At 36.5% G+C, this 20,641-nt stretch overlaps 1 protein-coding gene across 4 annotated transcripts in view; it reads right to left on the reverse strand.

Annotated features, from left to right (window-relative positions):
* RBM27 (RNA binding motif protein 27) overlaps window positions 1–20,641 on the reverse strand; it is a 68,503-nt gene that overhangs the window by 43,544 nt on the left and 4,318 nt on the right. For 2 of the 4 annotated variants that reach the window (XM_014854791.3, XM_014854793.3), the window contains exons 2-7: window positions 13,999–14,117; window positions 10,342–10,466; window positions 3,947–4,038; window positions 3,097–3,290; window positions 2,113–2,373; window positions 293–604 (exon numbers count right to left, since the gene is read on the reverse strand). In XM_014854791.3, coding sequence (XP_014710277.2) covers window positions 293–604; window positions 2,113–2,373; window positions 3,097–3,290; window positions 3,947–4,038; window positions 10,342–10,466; window positions 13,999–14,117 — 1,103 coding nt within the window. Of the gene's footprint in view, window positions 1–292; window positions 605–2,112; window positions 2,377–3,096; window positions 3,291–3,946; window positions 4,039–10,341; window positions 10,467–13,998; window positions 14,118–20,641 lie in introns of all 4 variants that reach the window. The other 2 variants (XM_014854790.3, XM_014854792.3) reach the window with 1 other exon arrangement.

Consider the following 20,641-nt stretch of genomic DNA (forward strand, 5'->3'; position numbering starts at 1 on the left):
ACACTGGCTTTCTCAAAATGCTATCAACTAGCAAGATTTTGACTCCAGGTCAATATACATTAGGCCACTACTGATAAAATTTACATTTACAAGTACTACAGTTAATGCAATGTAACAAATAGATGGAAAAAAGGAAAGAACAGCATCTTTGCTACGGGAAAATATTCCAAATTCTATTATTAATTCATCTTTCAAAAACTTTAAATCTAGTGTTAAGTTAGCTAAAAGGGATCGGTTCTTCTAAATATAATTCTTCAGTAAAGAAAGAAATATTCAACAAACTTATATTTACTTGGTATGGGAAGCACAACAGAAGGCGGAGGCTGGCCATGTCCTTGGGGAACAGGAAGTCTCATACTGTGGCCAGGACCTGAACCTGGACCTGGACCTGGGCCTGGACCTGGGCCTGGGCCAGGGCCAGGGCCTGGGCCTGGGCCTGGGCCTGGCATCGGAGGCATTAACATTCCAGGAGGTGGTGGTGGAGGAAGCCCAGGAGGAGGTGGAGGGAAAGGAATCATGCTTGGCAGAGCAACTTCATCAACAACCAGGGGATCATTTCCATGATCAAACTGACAAAGGTCACCAAGTACACAAAATCCTCTTTCTGTAAGAATAAAAGAAAAGTCTTATTATGATCTACTTAGAGTTCAAAAAACAAAACAAGTCCCTGAAAAACCCACCAATCTGACTTACAAAGTGTTTTTTCTCCAAGGAGTCTAAAGCCTTCTTAGTGTTACTCTGCTAATTGTCACAGATCCCTGAGGTAGGGGCAGGTGTACGTACTCTCTACCTTCTATACTATGAGACTGCGCTTTGTTGAGATAGCAAACAAGAAGATAAGCAAATAAGGGTGACATAGAAAATAAACCCTTGCTATTAAGTTTTCATAATAAAAACTGAGATATTTTAAACAAATATTAATTTAGCAAAGGCTGGGAGAGGGAAGCAACTTGAACTAGATGATCTAATTTCAACTACCTATTTTCAAGATATTATTCTAAAGGAATCATTCTTGCTATATCTACAAGTTGAAACTTTAGTTTAAAATATTCAAGTGGGCATTACGTACTAGGTTATTTACTGCACCATTATTTGTAACAGCAAAATATTAAAACGTCCCAAACATGCATCACTAGGAATAGGTTAAACACACAATTCTGTAAGCACAATTCTGTAAGTAAGGAATACTAAGAAGACTAAAAAATACTGAAGAAGTTCTTTATGTATTAATTGGGATGATCGCCAGGAAATACTGCTAAGTGAAAAAAACAGTATGCAGAAGAGTGTCAACAGTATACCAGCATTCACGTAAAAAAGAAACTTGGGCAGAATATATGTATTTGCTTCTGTACATATGCACAGACTAAGTCTGGAAAGACATACGAGAAATTGCTAACATTAAATTGGCCTTGGGAAAGAGATCTCTGTGGCTGGGAGACGAGGGTGAGAGTGAGGTAACATCTGAACTATGATTTGATTCTATTCCCTACTTAAAAATAAATAAAATTAAAAATATACACATTCTATATTTATAGAAAAATATGTTATGCTGTCTGCGATTTGCTTCAAATAATACAGGCCAGGGAGAAGCAGTGGGAGTACAGATGAAAGCAAGATTGCCCATCAGCTGATAACTGTTGATGTGAGGTTACATATCACTAGATACACTGGGGTTAATTACATTATTTTGTCACCTTTTATACATATTTAAATATTTCCATAATAAAAAACTTAAATACATACACACACACACCGATTCAATAATTCAAATGGAAAATTAGTAACTTAAAATTGTAAATAGGTTACATAAGCTTAACAAATTCTCAGCACAAACACCACACAAAGAAATCACAATTTCTAGTGTCTACCAAATTCTATGGTATACTTATAGCATAGGAAGTAACAAGAACAACAAACTAAAGGGTCAAATTTGAACACTCCCTTAGCAAGAGCCAAACTGTTAAATCAAACAAGAAAATAAGCATATGCCAAAAGAGATTCTCCTCCCCATTCATCCCATTTAACAAAATCTGGACTACAATAAAAAAGTACACAGTATTAGCAACATTTGCTTTACTAGTATTTTTGGGTAAGAGAAAAGAGGATTTTTACCATCGTAATCTCTGCATCGCCTCTTTGGTGGTGGGTTTCGACCAAAAGAATTGGAAGAGCTATGATTGTTATAGTAATTAGACCAACTCTCAGTTGTGTTTTCAGAGTGGTGCGCAGGTGCGATCACAGTAACAGTGCTGGGAATAGACTGTGCCCCAGAGGAATACTGCTCAGAAGAGTTTGGAGGTGGTGCAGACACAGGCACATAGGAACTCTCCAAGTCGTTCCTTTCACTCTTAAACTTTGATCTTTCCCTGTGCTCTGCTTTAGAGACAAAATAAAAATAAGAAATAAATAAGATCAGACTTTTACATTCTTAAACTATGTTTCTCACTTGCAGAATAGGAAAGATGAGAATATTAAAGTAAACTTAACTGAGCTTCCATATTTCAAAGTGCTCTCATTATTAATATAGCCTAAAAGTAGGAACATCAACAATGTGACATATCTTGACCAATAACTTGTGTAAAATCATCTTTTATAACATCAACATCAACACACAATGAAGAAAAGCCAGCTTCTCCACTGATGTTTAATAACAATGTTATGCAAGAACTGACTTCCAAACTGATACCCCAGGAAATCAGCAGTTGGGATCCCAGTAATCTACTTAAATTTTTTTCTTTTTAATTTTATAAACCCTAGGCAACCTTTTAGTGGGGGTGGGGAGTGGGGGAAGGAGTAGTGATAGCTTTGTTGATTAAAGGACATGTGTTTCAATTATACAAAATGACTTCAGTCTAGACATGTACTATAATATGCTTATGAAAAGCTTCTTTTTAGTCAAACTCCTTTAATTCTATCCCAAGAATAGAGCCCTGTCTTTGTAACAAAATCAATATTAAGTTTTTTGAGACAATTCTAGATTTTACATTGCTCAGACATATTAAAGGTACATCTACCTTTAAGGGAAGTTCTGGTACCCTTGTGATAGAGGAATATAAACAACTACAGAAATTTTAGGAAGAAGCCTCATCCACTCACCAACATTCCTATTTGGATCCCGGTCTTTGCTGCGCCCCCTACTCCGGCTTCGACTTCGACTCAGGCCTCGGCTCTTACTCCGGCTCTTACTCCTGCCTCTTCTCCAGTCATACTTCTCACGGTACAATTCACTGCGCTCATAGTATCGATCATAGTCTCTCCACTTGCCATCTTCTCTTTTTTTCTCTCGTGTCCTATAATACACAGATATAAAAGCCATATTACGCTACAGAAACCAAGTCTGCAAACAAATTGGTAATATAAAATACCCTTGATTCATCAAAATTTGTAACATCTATGCTTTTTTAGAAAGCCATAAGACTACCACATAATTCTTCTAATCCATTATATAAAAAGAAAAAACATTCCCTCAAGTACACTGGGTGGGGAAAAATGCAAAAAAGAGGTGAATCCAAAGTATGGGGGGAGGGGGTAAGGGAAAAACAAAAACAAGACTAGAAAAGAAAAAAGGCTCAAAACAAAGTTTTCCTAAATAAACATTTAATTTTTTGATAGTAGACTGATGACAACATATAAACTATACTATGTATAATACAAAATGCTATGAATGATCTTAATACTGAGCACCCCTAAGCAAATGGAACATTTCATTAATATTCTCTAAGGAGACTGCTCCCACCTGAGCTCTTGGGGAAAGTACATAATGATGATTGTTTATAAAAAGAAGAGAAAGTATGACAAAGACAAAAACAGAGACTAGAAGGAACTTTAAACTTTAATCAGTTTAGAGAAAGGAATCAGCATATATGTTAAAAGTTCCTTTAATGCCCTTATAACGTAACTGAAAAGCGAGTTATCAATGTCTTTCTTATTAAAGATAAACATAAACCTTCGTTCACTTGATTCTGAACGAGTCTTCTGGGGACTAGGATATTTCTTTTTCCTGCCATCTCGTTCTTCCTCTGAAGGCTCCTGAAATACCTATATAAAAACATTCATTAGAAACAAGAACAGTCCTTTTATAAACTGCAAAACACATCCATCTGATCATTTTTCTGGTGTAAGAGAAGGCACAAATAAATATAGTGAAATACTGACATGAAATCACATCCAAGAAAAGTTAGGCAACAGGGAAAAGTTAAAAAGATGCTAAAATTACTTCAACAGCAATATGTTAACTTTTAAATGTTAATTAAGGTAGAGAATAGTTGCGAAGGAGGAAAACAGCAATTCATTCTTTAAATTGAAACAGAAATAGCAAATCTCTAAGTATCACATAGTAAAATGGTTTATGTTTTCCTAATAAAACATGTTCACACACACAACTCATTTGAGAAGGACTGTAGATTTATCTTATAGAAAAGGTTTCAGGAACAAATGGTTAAGTTAATAAATGCTATAAATCTAAGTATTTCACGTGAATTATGGAAAAATGGTATTGGAATTAATGGAAATGTTAATGTTTCTTTTAAAGCCTAACAGTTAAGACTGAACACAAACCAAGAGCTGGTGATTTTATTGTTCTTAAACAGAAGTTAATCTCAAAACAAATACACAGGCTTTACTAGAGAAAGGTAAATAAAGTCCTCTGCAAGAGCTGAACAATGCCCCTCTAATGGAGAAGTTCACTTACAATTACCCAAATCAGGAAGTGAGTGAATGGAACAGGAGATAATTTAATAAAACTCAGGCAACATAAAATGGAAGCCACAATATGGCAAGCATACAGTGCTGGCAAAAGCACTACACAATCGTTAGACTATATTTAAAAATCATTCTCTCAACCAATTTACAGGATATACAGATGATATATTACTTCACTGGGATGCAATCAGCAAAATCCAGACAGCAAAAAACGCTACAGGACAAATTACTAAGTTTCTTAAACAAAATAAAATTTGAGGGAAAAAAGAGAATGAGGAAAAGAAGAATGAGAGAGACAAACAGGTAGGTATGAAGAAATGATTTAAAGATTAAAAGAAACTTAAAAGATATCAACTTGCAGATCTTTTTCCTTCTTTTTGCTTTTCTATATTATCCAAGGGGTTTTTTTGGTGGATGTGTATTAACTCCTAATGGGAAAAACTATTCTTAAAAAGTCAAAGGATCCAAGAGAAATAAAAACATAAGGCCACAAAAAAACTCGTGCATGAATGTTCACAGCAGTATTCAGAAACGCCAAAAAGTGTTAACCATTTGCCTATCAAGCCAAATATCCATCAACTGATGACTGGATAAAAGAAAATGTGATATATCCATAAAATGGAATACTATTCAGCCATAAAAAAAGAAGTACTGACTCATGCTACAACCTGGATGAACCCTGAAGTGAAAGAAGCCAGTCACAAAAGACTACATATTGTATAATTCCATTTATATGAAATGTGCAGAAGAGGCAAATCCACAGAGACAGAAAGTAGACGAGTGGCTGCAGAGGGCTGGGGGTAGGGGGAAGACTTGGAGGATGATGGCTTAACTGGTATGAGTCTTCTTTCTATTCTACAATGGATCGTGGTGATGGTTGCACAACTCTGAAAACAATAAAAACCATCACGTTTGTACACGTTAAATAGGTAAATTGTATAAGTGAATTATATCTAAATAAAGCTATTAAAAAAACAGTCAAAGTGGCCGGCCCCATGGCAGAGTGGTTAAGTTAGCGTGCTCCACTTTGGCAGCCCAGGGTTTCACCAGTTCGGACACTGGGCACAGACATGACACCGTTCATTGGGCCACACTGAGGCAGTGTCCCACATGCCACAGCTAGAAGGACTCACAACTAAAATATACAACTGTGTACTGGAGGGATTTGGGGAGAAAAAGCAGAAAAGAAAAAAAGAAGATTGGCAACAGCTGTTAGCTCAGGTGCTAATCTTTGAAAAAGGAAAAAAGTCAAAGAGCATACAGGATATGGATGACTCTCACATAATAATGACCTTAAAAAGCTAGACAAAAGACTGCATTGATTCCTGTTACATAAAATGGAAAAAGCAGGGGGACCAGCCCAGTGGTGTAGTGGTTAAGTCCACATGCTCCACTTCAACAGCCCAGGGTTCACAGGTTCAGATCCCAGGTGCAGACCTACACATCACTCAGCAAGCCACGCTGTAGCAGCATCCCACGTATAAAATAGAGGAAGACTGGTACAGTTGTTAGCTCAGCAACAATCCTCCTCAAGCAATAAGAGGAAGATTGGCAAGAGATCTTAGCTCAGGGCCAATCATCCCCATCAAAAAGGAAAAAAACAGGAGAAACTAGTACATAATACTAGAAGTAAGAGTAACATTTACCCTGGGAAGAGGGAAGTGAAAGGGAAGAAGGAAGAGGGAATTAAACAAAAAAGACATTTTAATCAACTTGATTGGAGCTTGGCTCAAACAAATGGAAAAAAATGGACATTTATGAACAACTGGAAATTTTATCACTGGGTATCTGATGACATTAAGGAGTTATTGTTATTTTTATATATGATAAAGCTATTTGGGGGCTTTTTAAATATTACCTTTTAAAGATACTAAGTATTTACAGATGAAATGACACAATGTCTGAGATTTTTTCAAAATAATTTAAGAAGATAGAAAGTGGTTAAAGGTATAGAAAAAGAAGACTCCCCACAGGTCTACAATTATTGAAGCTGAATGATGGCTACATAGGGGCTGAGTATATTATTCTGGCTTCTTTCAAATATTTTCATAATAAAAACTTTAAGTTAAAAATAATCTGCATTCTTTTCTATTTTAAATAAATTTTCTAGAACTTCCAGTGGTAAGGACATGTTTTTCCACAATTATTTTAAACTTTTATTCTGAAACAAGTTATATGGCATTATATTGCCTTCTATCTCTTGAATTAGTAATATACATGAAGACTTCATACACCAGAATCTCTTACCTACTTTGATCCTACTACTCTAAGACTATGAAAAGTAGATTTCTTTACAGAATCAGATTATGATCAAGCATGCAAACTTTTAAAAGTGTTTCTTCTATGTTTTCCACCTGACAAATTTTTCTACCTTACATCTTCTATTAGATGTGTGACCATTACACACATATTTAAGAAGTTTTAACTATTTATTTTTTTTGCTGGGAAAGATTCAAGCTGAGCTAACATGTTGCCAATCTTCCTCTTATTGCTTGAGGAGGATTGCTGCTGAGCTAACAACTGTACCAGTCTTCCTCTATTTTATATGTGCTCTTTTTTTTCCCCTCCCCAAAGCCCCAGTACATGGCTGTATATTCTAGGTGCAAGCCCTTCTAGTTCCTCTATGTAAGCGGCCACCACAGCATGGTGACTGAGAGACAAGTGGTGTGGTTCCACGCCTGGGTACCAAACCCAGACCACCAAAGTGGAGCACACCAAACTTGAACCACCAGGCCATCAGGGGTGGCTCTAACAATTTATTATCTTAGTCTGTCATGGCTATCCAAGTCTGAGAGCCCCCATTCTACTGGACCATTTTAGATATAAAAGTGTACTAAACAGGGATGCAGACAGGGCACGACCGGCCATGGGTTGGGTTGTTGGGGCTGGGTGATGAATATATGGGAATTTGTTACACTATTCTGTCTCCTTTTGGTGTAGGTTGAAAATTCTCTATAATGGGTTTTTAAAAAATTAAAATGAAATATTTTCAGACAAACCAAAGGGGGGAAAAAACTGCCAGAGGTTCTTATATTTCTAGTCATAAATATATGCACTGGGTTTAAGAAAAACCCCCTTCTAACATTTCAGATGATCATGGTATAGTGTGAGTAAGGAATTATTATACCAAAGATCTACCATCTTTATGGATTGTTCTTTTACATGTTCGTGAACTCAGACAGACAGGGTAAAGGGTTTAATAACAGCCAATTATAACTACAGCAAATGTACAAGTAATTTTCTAACTATAGACAAAACGTATTGTGCTTCATAAATCATGGCACATACATACCAAGTGTTTTTCCAGTACCAGGATGAGTTATGCCAATGATCCAAATTCTCTCACCTGGTTCCCCATGTGACCAACAGTCTAACTGTAAAACAACTAATGGTACAATGTAGCTGGGGACCAAGGAAGAAAGTTAAAGCTACTAGTCCTTAGACAGCTTTGCTCCTCTGTAACCTACTCAGAGCAACTACAACAATTGAGCACAGACAGAAAGTCAATTAGTCAAAGGTACTGTGATACCTCAAACCCTTTCCTTTCACTTCATCTAACAGAAGTACTATAAACTATTATATTTATACAATATTATATGAGCTTTCATTTAGGTCAGGAATGACAAGTTACACACAAAATCTTAGAAAAATAGGAGAAATGCCAGACCACATCACTTGGGGTAGTTACACACAGAAATTTTTCACAATTTGCAAACTTAGGATTTACTATAAAGATACAAAATGAAATCGTGTACCAATTTGTTTTTTTAAAACTGTCCTTTCAAACCTCAAGATAATACAATTTTTCTCTTATATTCAAACAAGCTTTCTTTCAGACACTGACCTTCAATGATTGTAGAAAAGGACATGCGCCTAGGCATGGACTCAGCACCGCTCATCAAGCCATGCTGAGGTGGCGTCCTACATAGAACAACTAGAAGGACCTACAACTAGGATATGCAACTACGTACTGGGGGGCTTCGGGGAGAAAAAAGAAAAAGACAAAGACTGGCAACAGATTTTAGATCAGGGTCAATCTTCGTCACGAAAAAGTGATATAATTAAAAAAATAAGACTTTATGAGAGAATTCGCAGGCAGGAGCCAAAACCAAAAAAGTGAAAGTAGTATCAACTGATCTTAAATATAGCCACATTTTATTTTCTTTTACTGTTGGGTCAATTTAATCAGCCTAGAATTTAAAAATGTATCAGAAATGACAACTAAACACAATATGTAATGCTTAGAATGAATCTTGTACTGGAGAGGAAAAAGATATGCTATAAAAATGGAACATTGTTAGGTCGATTGACAAAACTGGAACACAGACAGTAGACTATTTCATTAATGTTAAATTTATTGAAACTGATAACAGTACCATAGCTATCTAAGAGAATATCCTGATTCTTATGAAATACACATTAGAATTTAGGGGTCAAGGGTCATGATGTATCTGACCTCCTCTCAAATGATTCAGAAAAAAACAGTTCTGGGTGTGGATTTTAAGGAGAGCTAATGGGGCAAATCTCCAATCTAGGTAGATGGTATATGGGTGTTTTGGGTACTGTTCTTGTAATTTTTATTTAAGTTTAAAATTATTCCCAAATGAAAAGTTTATTTAATAATTATAATAAAAACAAAAGCTGGGAAATATTTCTGTATAATAATCAACATTTATATGCCAGGCACTGGACTAAGATATGTCTGTGCATGTGTGTACGTATATATAAAATCTCATTTAATCTTCAATAAGATGAATGCTACTTTGATCATCATTTTCCTGAAGTGAAAATGGAAGAAGTTGTTTAACCTACTTTAGAACTACTATTTTAACTCATGCAGCCTGATTTTGGAACTCATATTCTTATCACATAATACTATGTTGTCTTTACATAAAAAGAATGAGAAATGAACTCTGTAAAATTTCCTCCTTGGTCCAAACAATTAGATGACCATCTATAATCACATCTTTACACTTCAACATTGTAAAAACATTTTTTTTCCTTTTCTTTCCTATGTTGACAGTGATGTCTATAATTACATTAACTATTTAAAAAACTCTATACAGTTAAAAAAGAAAAAATGAAAATGTGTTACCTAACGATTTCTCAAGGTTTCACTAACAGTCATGCGTCACTTAATGACAGGGATACATTTTGAGAAATGCATCATTAGGTGATTTCATTGTTGTGCAAACATCATAGAGTGTACTTACACAAACCTGGATGGTAACAGCCTACTACACACCTAGGCTGTATGATACTAATCTTAGGAGACCACCATTGTAAACGTAGTCCATCATTGACCAAAACATCATTATGCAGCATATGACTGTACTTTACGTTCAGTAGAGACTCAATATTTAACCAAGTTTTCTTTTTTAAAAAGTCATTGGATAAGATTTCTCTGAATTCCTCAATACACTAAAGTATTTCTTGGATTATTAACCAAGGTATCTGAATTCTTCCAGCTCTTCAAGTCTAAGGAACTAAGAAGCCCTGATAAAGAATCTGCACATTGCCCAAAACCCAGAAACTTCAGTCAGCAGATAACTACTTCTAAGGAGGTCAACTTCCAACTAAGAATAATACTGGTAATAAGATCTAAGAAGCCCCCAAAAGCAAAAGAAAACTTTGCATTACCTCTTCTTTAATTTCTTCTTTTTCTTGGACTGGTGGTTTTGGCTCAGGCTTAACTAGCTCCAAAGGCGGAAGGTAGTTCTTAGTATAGAGACTTTCAAATAGTTTATCCACAAAACCTGAAGTTTCTAAGGAAAAGAAATAATATATAAGTATTGTACAAACAAAAAACAAAAGTTTGACAATGCACTCTATTGGCAAAGTTGAGGAAAATGGGACATCTCATACACTGCTGGTGGAACCAAAAATGAGCCTAACGTTTATGGAGAATACCACTTCTGGACTTTTAAATCCTTTGGACATACTTGCACATGTACAAAATGATATATATACAAGATTATTTGTCTGAGTACATAAAAGATTGGGAACAATTCAAACTTCCATGAATAAGAGACTAGTTAAAATAAATTACGTGACAACCATAGAACAGAATACACAGTAGCTGTAAAAAAGAATGAGTGCTGATAATATCAGATCTCAAAGATATAAGATTAAATATTTGTATCTGTTTATATTTGTATTTAAAAAAACTAAGACACAAAAAATGACAAAGTTGTGTACGGAGGGTGGGAAGGGAACAGATAAAGAACAGGTGAGAGAGACTATTCACAGTACGTCCTTATACTGTCGGATTAAATGCACTGCCTACTCAAAAATTTAATTTAAAATATTTTAAAATCAGTTGAAAACAAATTTTCGCATGAGAATGACATCAAATTATCTTTTTGTGTTTTACTTAAAAGTTGCTTTATTTTGTAACTTTTCCACATGAATTGAATGGGGAAAACCAGATGAACTTATTAAAAATATAAATGTCACAATATTTATATTATGTTATTCAGAACAAATGTAACTTTCATTTGTCCTACCCTAAAAAACACCTAAAGAGCATATTAAAAGTACAACGAGGGGACCAGCCCAATGGCGCAGCAGTTAAGTGCCCACATTCCACTTTGGTGTCCTGAGGTTCGCCGGTTCGGATCCCGGGTGCAGACATGGCACTGCTTGACAAGCCATGCTGTGGTAGGCATCCCACATATAAAGTGGAGGAAGATGGGCACGATGTTAGCTCAGGGCCAGGCTTCCTCAGCAAAAAGAGGAGGATTGGCAGCAGATGTTAGCTCAGGGCTAATCTTCCTCAAAAAAAAGAAGTACAACACAGACTCTGCTTACACTGCAATCATTACACATTCTATATATTTAGCTATCTGTAAAATGTTAAATTAATTTTTCTTCATAAAAGCATCTTTTCATAAACTTCTTTGTGCTATTAATTTGTGTAGTGAGCATTTCCCATGATTATAAAACTGTTAGCTCTTGTTAACTGTTACACATAACTTTAAGACAATAATCAGACCTTTCAAAAGCCTTTACGATCAGAAGACATTTCACATGCTTTTGTATTTTTAAAACATGTATTACAATTTAAAAGACATATAACCCAATGAAGAAAGCAAGCATAAACATCTAACATTAAACAATATTCAAGACATACTATTAAGTTGTTTTTAAAGGATATTACATAAGAGTATACCACTTTAATATGCAATATAAACATATACATAAATCCAGAGCTGTGCCGTCCAATACAGGAGCCTCTAGCCACAGGTAGCTATTTAAATTAATTAAAATTAAATTTAAAAATCAGTTCCTAAGTCACATTAGCCAAATTTCAGTACTCAATAGCCACTAATAGCTGCTGAAATGGAAAGGGCAGATATAGGGGCCGGCCAGGTGGCACAGCGGTTAAGTGTGCACATTCTCCTTTGGCGGCCCAAGGTTTGCTGGTTCGGATACCGGGTGCAGACATGGCACCACTTGGCAAGCCATGCTGTGGTAGGCGCCCCACATATAAAGCAGAGGAAGATGGGCATGGATGTTAGCTCAGGGCCAGCCTTCCTCAGCAAAAAGAGGAGAATTGGCAGATGATAGTTCAGGGATAGTCTTGCTCAAAAAAAGAAAGGGCTGATATAGACCATATCCATCACTGCACAAACTTCGACTGGACAATGCTAGTCTAGAAAGGCACATATAAGTTGGTGACTGATTTATCTCTGGTGGCAAATTTATGGCTGTTTGTTTTCTTCTCCTTTTTAAAATGTTTTTATAATTCTTCCTCATGTGTATTACTTTTATAATTTAGAAAGTTACTAAAAATCTTTAAAGCTTTTATAACAAGGAATTCTTAGATGTCTAAACATACATTTGCCTCCTACCCCAAAAGTCTTTGCTATGTTTTGCTTTTTTTCCCCCACTTTTTTTCATGACTACATTTTTACAACATCTTTAACATAAACTAAGTGATAATAAACTAGTACATCTAGAAAAGAAAATACTCATCTGTACTGGCAAGGAATTCTGTATCAGATTTTTTTTGTACAAAAAAGTCTTAAAATGCACATACAAAAAATGTTATCCTGTGTTTTAGCTTACAAAGCCATATTTACTATCTTTTCTTTCTCAGTAGATACGTGAGTTAAAGGGTATCTTCTCATCACCAATAGCTAGATGAACCAGTAAGTGCGCATTATCCACATTCCTGTTCATCCATTCAACAATATTTACTGAATATCTTCTATGTGCCAAGCACTGTAGGTTCCAAGTCTCCACTCTCAACAAAGAGAAAGATAAATGATGGAGAGACAGGGAGCCACACACACAGATAAACAGGCAAAGAAACCTGTAACATGACAGGGAATGACAAGTGCCATGAAAAAAAATAAATAAAGCACGGTTGAGAAGAGGAGAGAGTGACTAGGGGCATGGGGTATACTCTATTGTATAAGAGTGTTCAGGGGACCCACTGAGAAGACGACATTTGAGAACAGACCAGAAACCATAGGTAAGAAACCAGGCATCAAGCAATGGTAAAGAGAGTTCAAAAGCCCCGAGTTGGGGGGCTGGTCTGGTGGCATAATAGTTAAGTTGTCACACTCTGCTTCAGTGGCCCTGGGGTTCAGGCATTTGGATCCTGGGCACAGCCCTACACACGACTCCATCAAGCCATGCTGTGACAGCATCCCACATACAAAATAGAGGAAGACTGGTATGGATTTTAGCTCAGGGCCAATCTTTCTCACACCCAAAAAAAAAAAAGCCCACAGTTGGGAACATGTTTGCCATGTTGGAAAAACAGGTGGTCAGTGTGGAGTGTGGCTAGAATGGAACAAGTGAGGGGGTGTGGTAGGAGATGAGGTCAGGGAAGTGTCAGGGGAGGCCTCCAGGAAGCTCTGTAGACTACAGAAAGGACTTTGGCAAAAAGATGAGAAACGAAAGGCCCAAAGAGAAGAGGATCATGCACATCTCTTGGATATCAAGAAGCCCCAGCGAAGAGGGAAAAAAATAGCTTTATTTTCCTTAAATTGTTACCTCAACCATAAACTAGGTTCTGCCACAAGCTACAAAGGACCCATTCACCTAACAAGCATTAGAGCTACCACTGCCTCAATATAGGAAAGAAGCAGAGAAGAAAAGGAAAGGGAAGAAAACAGTTCTGCCAAAATACATGATAAATAGTTAAGCATGAATGGGTATATTCAAGTATTTAAAGGACCCTGACCAATTTCTTTCCTTTCAAGTTTATATCTTCAAGATCTTATCAAGAAGCTTCAAATTTAAAATCTTTACTTAAATACTTGGTTGAAGGCCCATAATAGTTACCTTTTTGTAAAAAGACATCAAGTTGGTCAGCACAAAAGGCTTTCAATTCTTTCTCAGGTTTGTCCTTCTTGACCAATGCTACAACATAGTTGGCTAAGGCCGAAGGGTCAGCATCACATCTAGTTAGACAAAGAGAAAATAAAAACTTTAAAACATTTTTTTCAAACAGTGATGTCATTAATGAAGTCATCCCATATTTTGGAAAGCTAAAGGTAAAAATCTTTATTTTAAAAAGGGACTGCAAACACAGGCCACTATAATAAACAGCATGGACACAGCAGTGCAAGTGATATTTTCCTTTTCTGCTTATTTTTATAAAATAGTTCGTCTCCTATCTTCAATGTTCTAATTATACCCAGAATTTTGGGCCAAATATACATTTATTTGCTCTCTCAATAGTAATAGGGAAAGGGTGCCAATTTGACCCTTAAGTTACAGCCTGACTCCTGGCCTGCAGAAGCACTGTCAATATCCTCAAGAATGATCTATTCCATGTGACCAATGAGGAAGAAGCAGGAGAAGTGATGGGACAGCTTTCCTCATCCCCTATGACCCTAGGTACCAGCATCCAAAAACAGCAATCCAGGTGCCGGCCCCATGGCCAAGTAGTTAAGCTGGCGTGCTCCACTTCGGCGGCCCAGGGGTTTTGCCGGTTAGGACCCTGGGCGCAGACACAGTACCACTCATCAAGCCTTGTTGAGGCAGTGTCCTACATGGCACAACCAGAGGCACTCACAACTAGAATATACAACTGTATACTGGGGCACTTTGGGGAGGAGAAGAAGAAAAAAAATGTTTGGCAACACATGTTAGCTCAGATGCCAATCTTAAAAAAAAAAGTGGTGACCAATTCCACTGCAAATCTTCTTAGTGAATATCTTAAAGACCTTTTTAAAAAGCAAGAACACGGAGCTGGCCTTGTGGCGCAGGGGTTAAGTTCGCACGTTCCGCTTCAGCAGCCTGGGATTTATTTGCCAGTTCAGATCCCAGGTGTGGACCCATGCACTGCTTGTCAAGTCATGTTGCAGCAGGCGTCCCACATATAAAGCAGAGGAAGATGAGCACGGATATTAGCTCAGGGCCAGTCTTCCTCAGCAAAAAGAGGAGGATTGGCAGCAGATGTTAGCTCAGGGTTAATCTTCACCCCCCCACACACAAAAAAAGTGAGAACACAAGAAGGATGGCACCTTAAACATTACTGGCAAACACTTTAGCAGCTATAAGAAAGAAAGGAAGGAAAGATCTGGGAGTTAGAACAGAAAGGATAAGAGAAGTGGGGGAAGGGCGGCAGAGATAATCTTTATCTACTTCACATTTTTTTTTCGTCAGTAGTAACCTGACTTTGACATTCGAAATCATCTCCTATGCCAGGTCAGCACATGATCCTTAAGTTGCCAACTCCTGACATATAGCAATCTACCAGACTTAACGTTTATCTACATTATATGAAACTGAAAGTTTTAACGTTATAAAAAATATATATGTATTAACATATGTGTACGTATGAATGTACATTTAAGTAACACATATCCTTTGTGGCTTCACAGGGTTATTGTGAAGGTAAAATGAAAAAACTCAGAATGACAGCAAATAAAATCATTATGCAAGCAAAGTGATCATATCCCGATAAAACATTATTCAAATCTAACTATAATTTTGTTCTATAATCCTTGAGCCTCCACTGCCAACCAGAAAGTTAAAAAGTTTCAGCTCAAGATTATTAATCAGATTTTCAACAACTTTATGAGATTAGAAAACAAAAGAAAAACCAAGCATCAGCACTTTTACTTCCTTCTGGTCTGTATTCTTAAAGTTCATAATTCAATAAAATAGCAGAATTTTTTTCACTGCCAATATTAACACTGTTGTGGGAAAGGCTGGTTCTTTAAACATCTATGCAGGGGCTGGCCCCGTGGCCGAGTGGTCAAGTTCTTGCGCTCTGCTGCAGTGGCCCAGGGTTTCGCCAGTTCGGATCCTGGGCATGGACATGGCACTGCTTGTCAGGCCATGCTGAGGTGGCATCCCACATGCCACAACTAGAAGGATCCACAACTAAAAATACACAGCTATGTACCGGGGGGTTTTGGGGAGAAAAAGGAAAAATAAAATCTAAAAAATAAATAAATAAAGCATGCATGTTTGTAAATCGGATGTTTATTAAAAAAATCTATGCATACATGCACCAAATTCTAAGCAAATTTCAGTGATTGTCAATTTCACAAAACTCAGAGCTAATAAAAAAAATTATGGTCAAGGGTCAAAGTGCATTAGGAGAGAGCGTAAGTGTCAAAGATGATGAGTTACATATTAATAAAAACATGCAACTTAAAAGAAAGCTGGGACTTTTCTTAAGTAAAAAATATAAATTACATTTTGGAGAATTATCATTACCTTAGTAAATCCAATTGCTAAATTCTAAAATGAATATATTGCATTTCCATCTTCAAAAAATATTACATATGCCATGCCCACCTTGGCTATTCCATAAACACCTTAAAAGAGAGATGTGTAGGTAGACAATCTCACTCCTGAGAAGAGTAAGATATTTGATCAGCATAATTCTAATCAACATTCAAGTGGAGAGGAGAGGGGGGAAAAATCACATTTCTACCTTTACTTAGAAAGTTCAGATCCTGGATAAGGAAGATATTCCAAAAATAGAAAGAAAAGGATTTTTTTTTAAGATTTTATTTTTCCTTCTCCCCCAAACCCTGGGTAGATAGTGTATATTTTTAGTTGTGGGTCCTTCTAGTTGTGGCATGTGGGATGCCACCTCAGCACGGCCTGACGAGCGGTGCCACGTCCGCGCCCAGGATCCGAACTGGCAAGACCGTGGGCTGCCGAGGCGAAGCGCACAAACTTAACCACTCGGCTATGGGGCCGGCCCCTGGATTTTTTTAAATAAATAAGAACGGCAGAAAGAAGCAATGGTAATTTCCCTGGTGTTGCGGGACCCTACAAGGAGTCTCATGACCTGACAGGTAAAATGCTGGGTAAGGATATGAGGTTTCTAGCGAGAAACAGGCATAACATTTCGATTACTAGATAAATGAAGTGGGTTAAACAAACCCAGATATCTTATACATATATTAAGTATTCTGACTCTGAAAAACAAATGGAGAGTTAGGCTGCTTCTGATGAAATACATTTTGATGTGATAGTTAAAACACAGGACGAAAGTCACAAGAAGGTAAAAGAGTAGAAAAAGACTAGACACTAAGAAAAGAGAGTGATCAGAGATTCTAAATATTTGTTTTATGTGAGTGAACAACTGATTGTTAGTAAATGATAGTTAGAATTCTGCACCAAACACAAAAGAGTGTTTACAGCTGAAGGAATGGGACCATTTAAATTTAACAGCTAACATGTATCCATAAAGTGCACTACGAAGGAAATTGCCAGTCTGAAATAATAAGTCATACCAATTGGATGATGAAACTTAAACACACTGGGGAGTTCTACGCTGTAATTTTCTGTACCTTTATGATCTTATGCAGTCTTTCATAAACTTTAAAAACTGACAATAACAATACTGTAGTAGCTATGGTACCAATGCCAATAGCAGCTCAAGACTTTCAGAAGTGTGTCTCAAAAATCTGAGTATGACTAAGATCCCTGACAGATTACAAGATAGATGCTGGGCCCCTTCTTACTTCTCTTTCCCAAGAAGAGTATCTGAAACCTTTTAGCTATTCATTTGTAATCAAAGCTTATGGAAATTTGTTTTTGCTTAACTATAGGGACAAGCATATTTTAGAATAAAAGAGATTTTACAATTTTGGATCCATGTCTATGTTAAATACACACGTTCCTAGACGAAAAGGGACTTCTGTTATAACAAAGAGATTAGAAAAGGTAATAATATCCATCTAGAATTATTATTCCAGTAGAGAGTCTTTAAAAGGCCTAATAGCATAATCAAAGAATTATTATTCACTTTATTGATATGTAAATTTGTAAATATATAAAGACAAATTTAGTGATCCACTCAAGACCAGGCAGACAGCACACCTGTGGAACTAAAACTCAGCTGCAATTCCACACTAGTAAAATCTATTTCACAGCATTTATACTTGTCTAATGTATATCTGCACAACAAATTAATGCATTCTAAGTCTCAATCAATAGTTACCTTTCAGTTAAAATAAAGAACCAACAGAAGAAATTTCCTAAAGTTTAATGGAAGTTAGAAATATGAGGATTCCTTAAAATTCACATCTTGCATAATAATGTTCTAAGAACATGTTTCAATTATCTTTTAAGTTATTCAAAAAATAAAAATCAACTCAATGAATTGTTTTATCAGGGCAACTCAACAGAAATATTGCTGCAAAAATGTCTTATCTGTATAAACCTCAAATTTGTCTTTTTCCTCCTTAATGAAAGTTCCATTGCAGGTATATGACATCTGCTGAGCTGGCACATTAGCTTTACAGATTTCAGACAAATACCCAATCCCAAGACCAAAGAGTAAAGGTCCTTCCTTGCCTTAGGCCCTAAGCCAAGAAGCACTACTAAAAAACCATTACATTCTAATTGTTTTAGGAAAAAGCCAAGACTACTTAAATCCTTTCCACTTTCAGAAAAATCTATATGTTTCTGACATAGGCTCAATTTTATGTTCTATCTTAGTGTGATTTTTGTTTCAGAGGCAAGATAATTAACAAATATGCAATTGGGCCACAGGGAAAAAACCTCCTGATTTTAATGTATATCAACAGCCATTAAAAATGTTCATATTCTTTGACTAATAGTTGTACTTATGGGAAAACAGCCTCAGGAAAAAAAGCCAAATATAGAAAATACTACTGGTACCTAAGAGACATTAAAATATATACATTTATTGTGTAAAAACAGCATTTTTAATAGAAAAAGCAAAGTCAAGGTAACCATTCTTACTGTTGAACGTTTATGAAATATTGGGCATCCAAAATGATGGTTATAAAAATAATACAGAAACATGAAAAATGCTTCTGATGTAATGTCAACTGGAGAAATCAAGATAAAAAATTTTATATGAATCTGATTACAGCTACATGAAAATTCATGCACAGAAGAGAAATTGGAAATAAATATACACAATTTTATTCTTTTCTCTCCTTTCTATATTTTCTGCAATGCAATAATGCTTTTTATTTTATAAAAAATAAAAAAACAAAAAGTCTGGGGCCGACCTGGTGGCACAGTGGTTAAGTTTGCACGTTCTGCTTCAGCATCCCGGGGTTCGCCAATTTGGATCCCAGGTGCAGACATGGTACCGCTTGGCAAGCCATGCTGTGGTAGGCGTCCCACATATAAAGTAGAGGAAGATGGGCATGGATGTTAGCTCAGGGCCAGTCTTCCTCAGCAAAAAGAGGAGCAGCAGCAGGTGTTAGCTCAGGGCTAATCTTCCTCAAAACAAACAAAAAAAACCAAAAAGTCTGACTCTGAGATCTGTGTTTAGTTTATTCCTTTGATAAGACAACACTCGAAAAATAAGTAAAATCTAAGCTGATTTAATCAAAAAGTATAAGTGAATAACCAAGAACTTTGTTAACACTATGGCTCCCACAGCAGTAGCCACCAGCTAACCATATCCAGAAACCTAGACTATTAAAAAAAAATCTTACATTTATGATTGTCAACCAACCTAAACATACATATGAGGACACTGATTCATTTAAACATTTACTGAGTGTTTACTAAGTGCCAAGCATCTTGCTTGGTAATGGAATTGCTTTGAGTAAGACAGACCTTGCCCTGCAGTCACACGGCCAAGAGATGGATATGAAAATAATTATAGCACAAAATAGCAAATGGTTAAAAAAAAAAGATTAAAAATGAAGTAAGTAACAACACCGTGAGAGGATGAGACAAGACAGTGGTAAGAAACATAGGACTATAACAGCAACTTCTGGCTTCTAGCCTACAGCAACTGGGCCAGGAAGAATGAAGTCAGACATATTTAGGAGACAGACCAAAGGACCTAAGAACAAGTATGTTCTTAAGTTAGTATACTAAAACTTGCCAAGAAGTCTTCTGGTCAAAATAATCCTTCTCTATGAAATAGTGAGTGGTCTCCTTAACAAGTCTCACCGGATGTAAGAGGCACACTAATTCTCTGAGGCCACTATATACACTTTAGAAAAATACCAGTACTTCTCGATCTTAAGAACGTACCTCCAAAATACTCATTTCAACCTAGTAGTTTATTCATCAGGGAGGTCGGGTCTAACAGCTGCTAGGTGATGATTTTTCCTTCCATTTGAGCAACTGCACAGATTACTAGTAAGAGTTTAATGTGATAAGAATTGCAAACCTATAGTAGCATATAAACTCTAGAGTTCAACCAACTATACCCCCCGTGACCACTGAACCAATAAAATGATCTCAGTCAATGAACTTTATTGCTGTTTTTTCCATCATAATCAGAGATGACAACATAGTCAACCTCCCAGTGCACTTAAAAAGACCTCGATATGGTCTGAACTCTCAGAAACTGCACATCAAGACTACGGCCTTCACTAGCAATTCCTGTTCCCGCCTATAGGGCCTGCAATGAGACTCCAGCTCTATCATGCACTAGACTGCTTATTATTTTGTAAGTGGCAGTGGTACTTAACATTAATAAGTAAAATACTTTTACAGAAAGGGTTTAATATAT

The sequence above is a fragment of the Equus asinus genome, chromosome 9 (assembly GCF_041296235.1).
Source record: "Equus asinus isolate D_3611 breed Donkey chromosome 9, EquAss-T2T_v2, whole genome shotgun sequence".
NCBI lineage: Eukaryota > Metazoa > Chordata > Mammalia > Perissodactyla > Equidae > Equus > Equus asinus.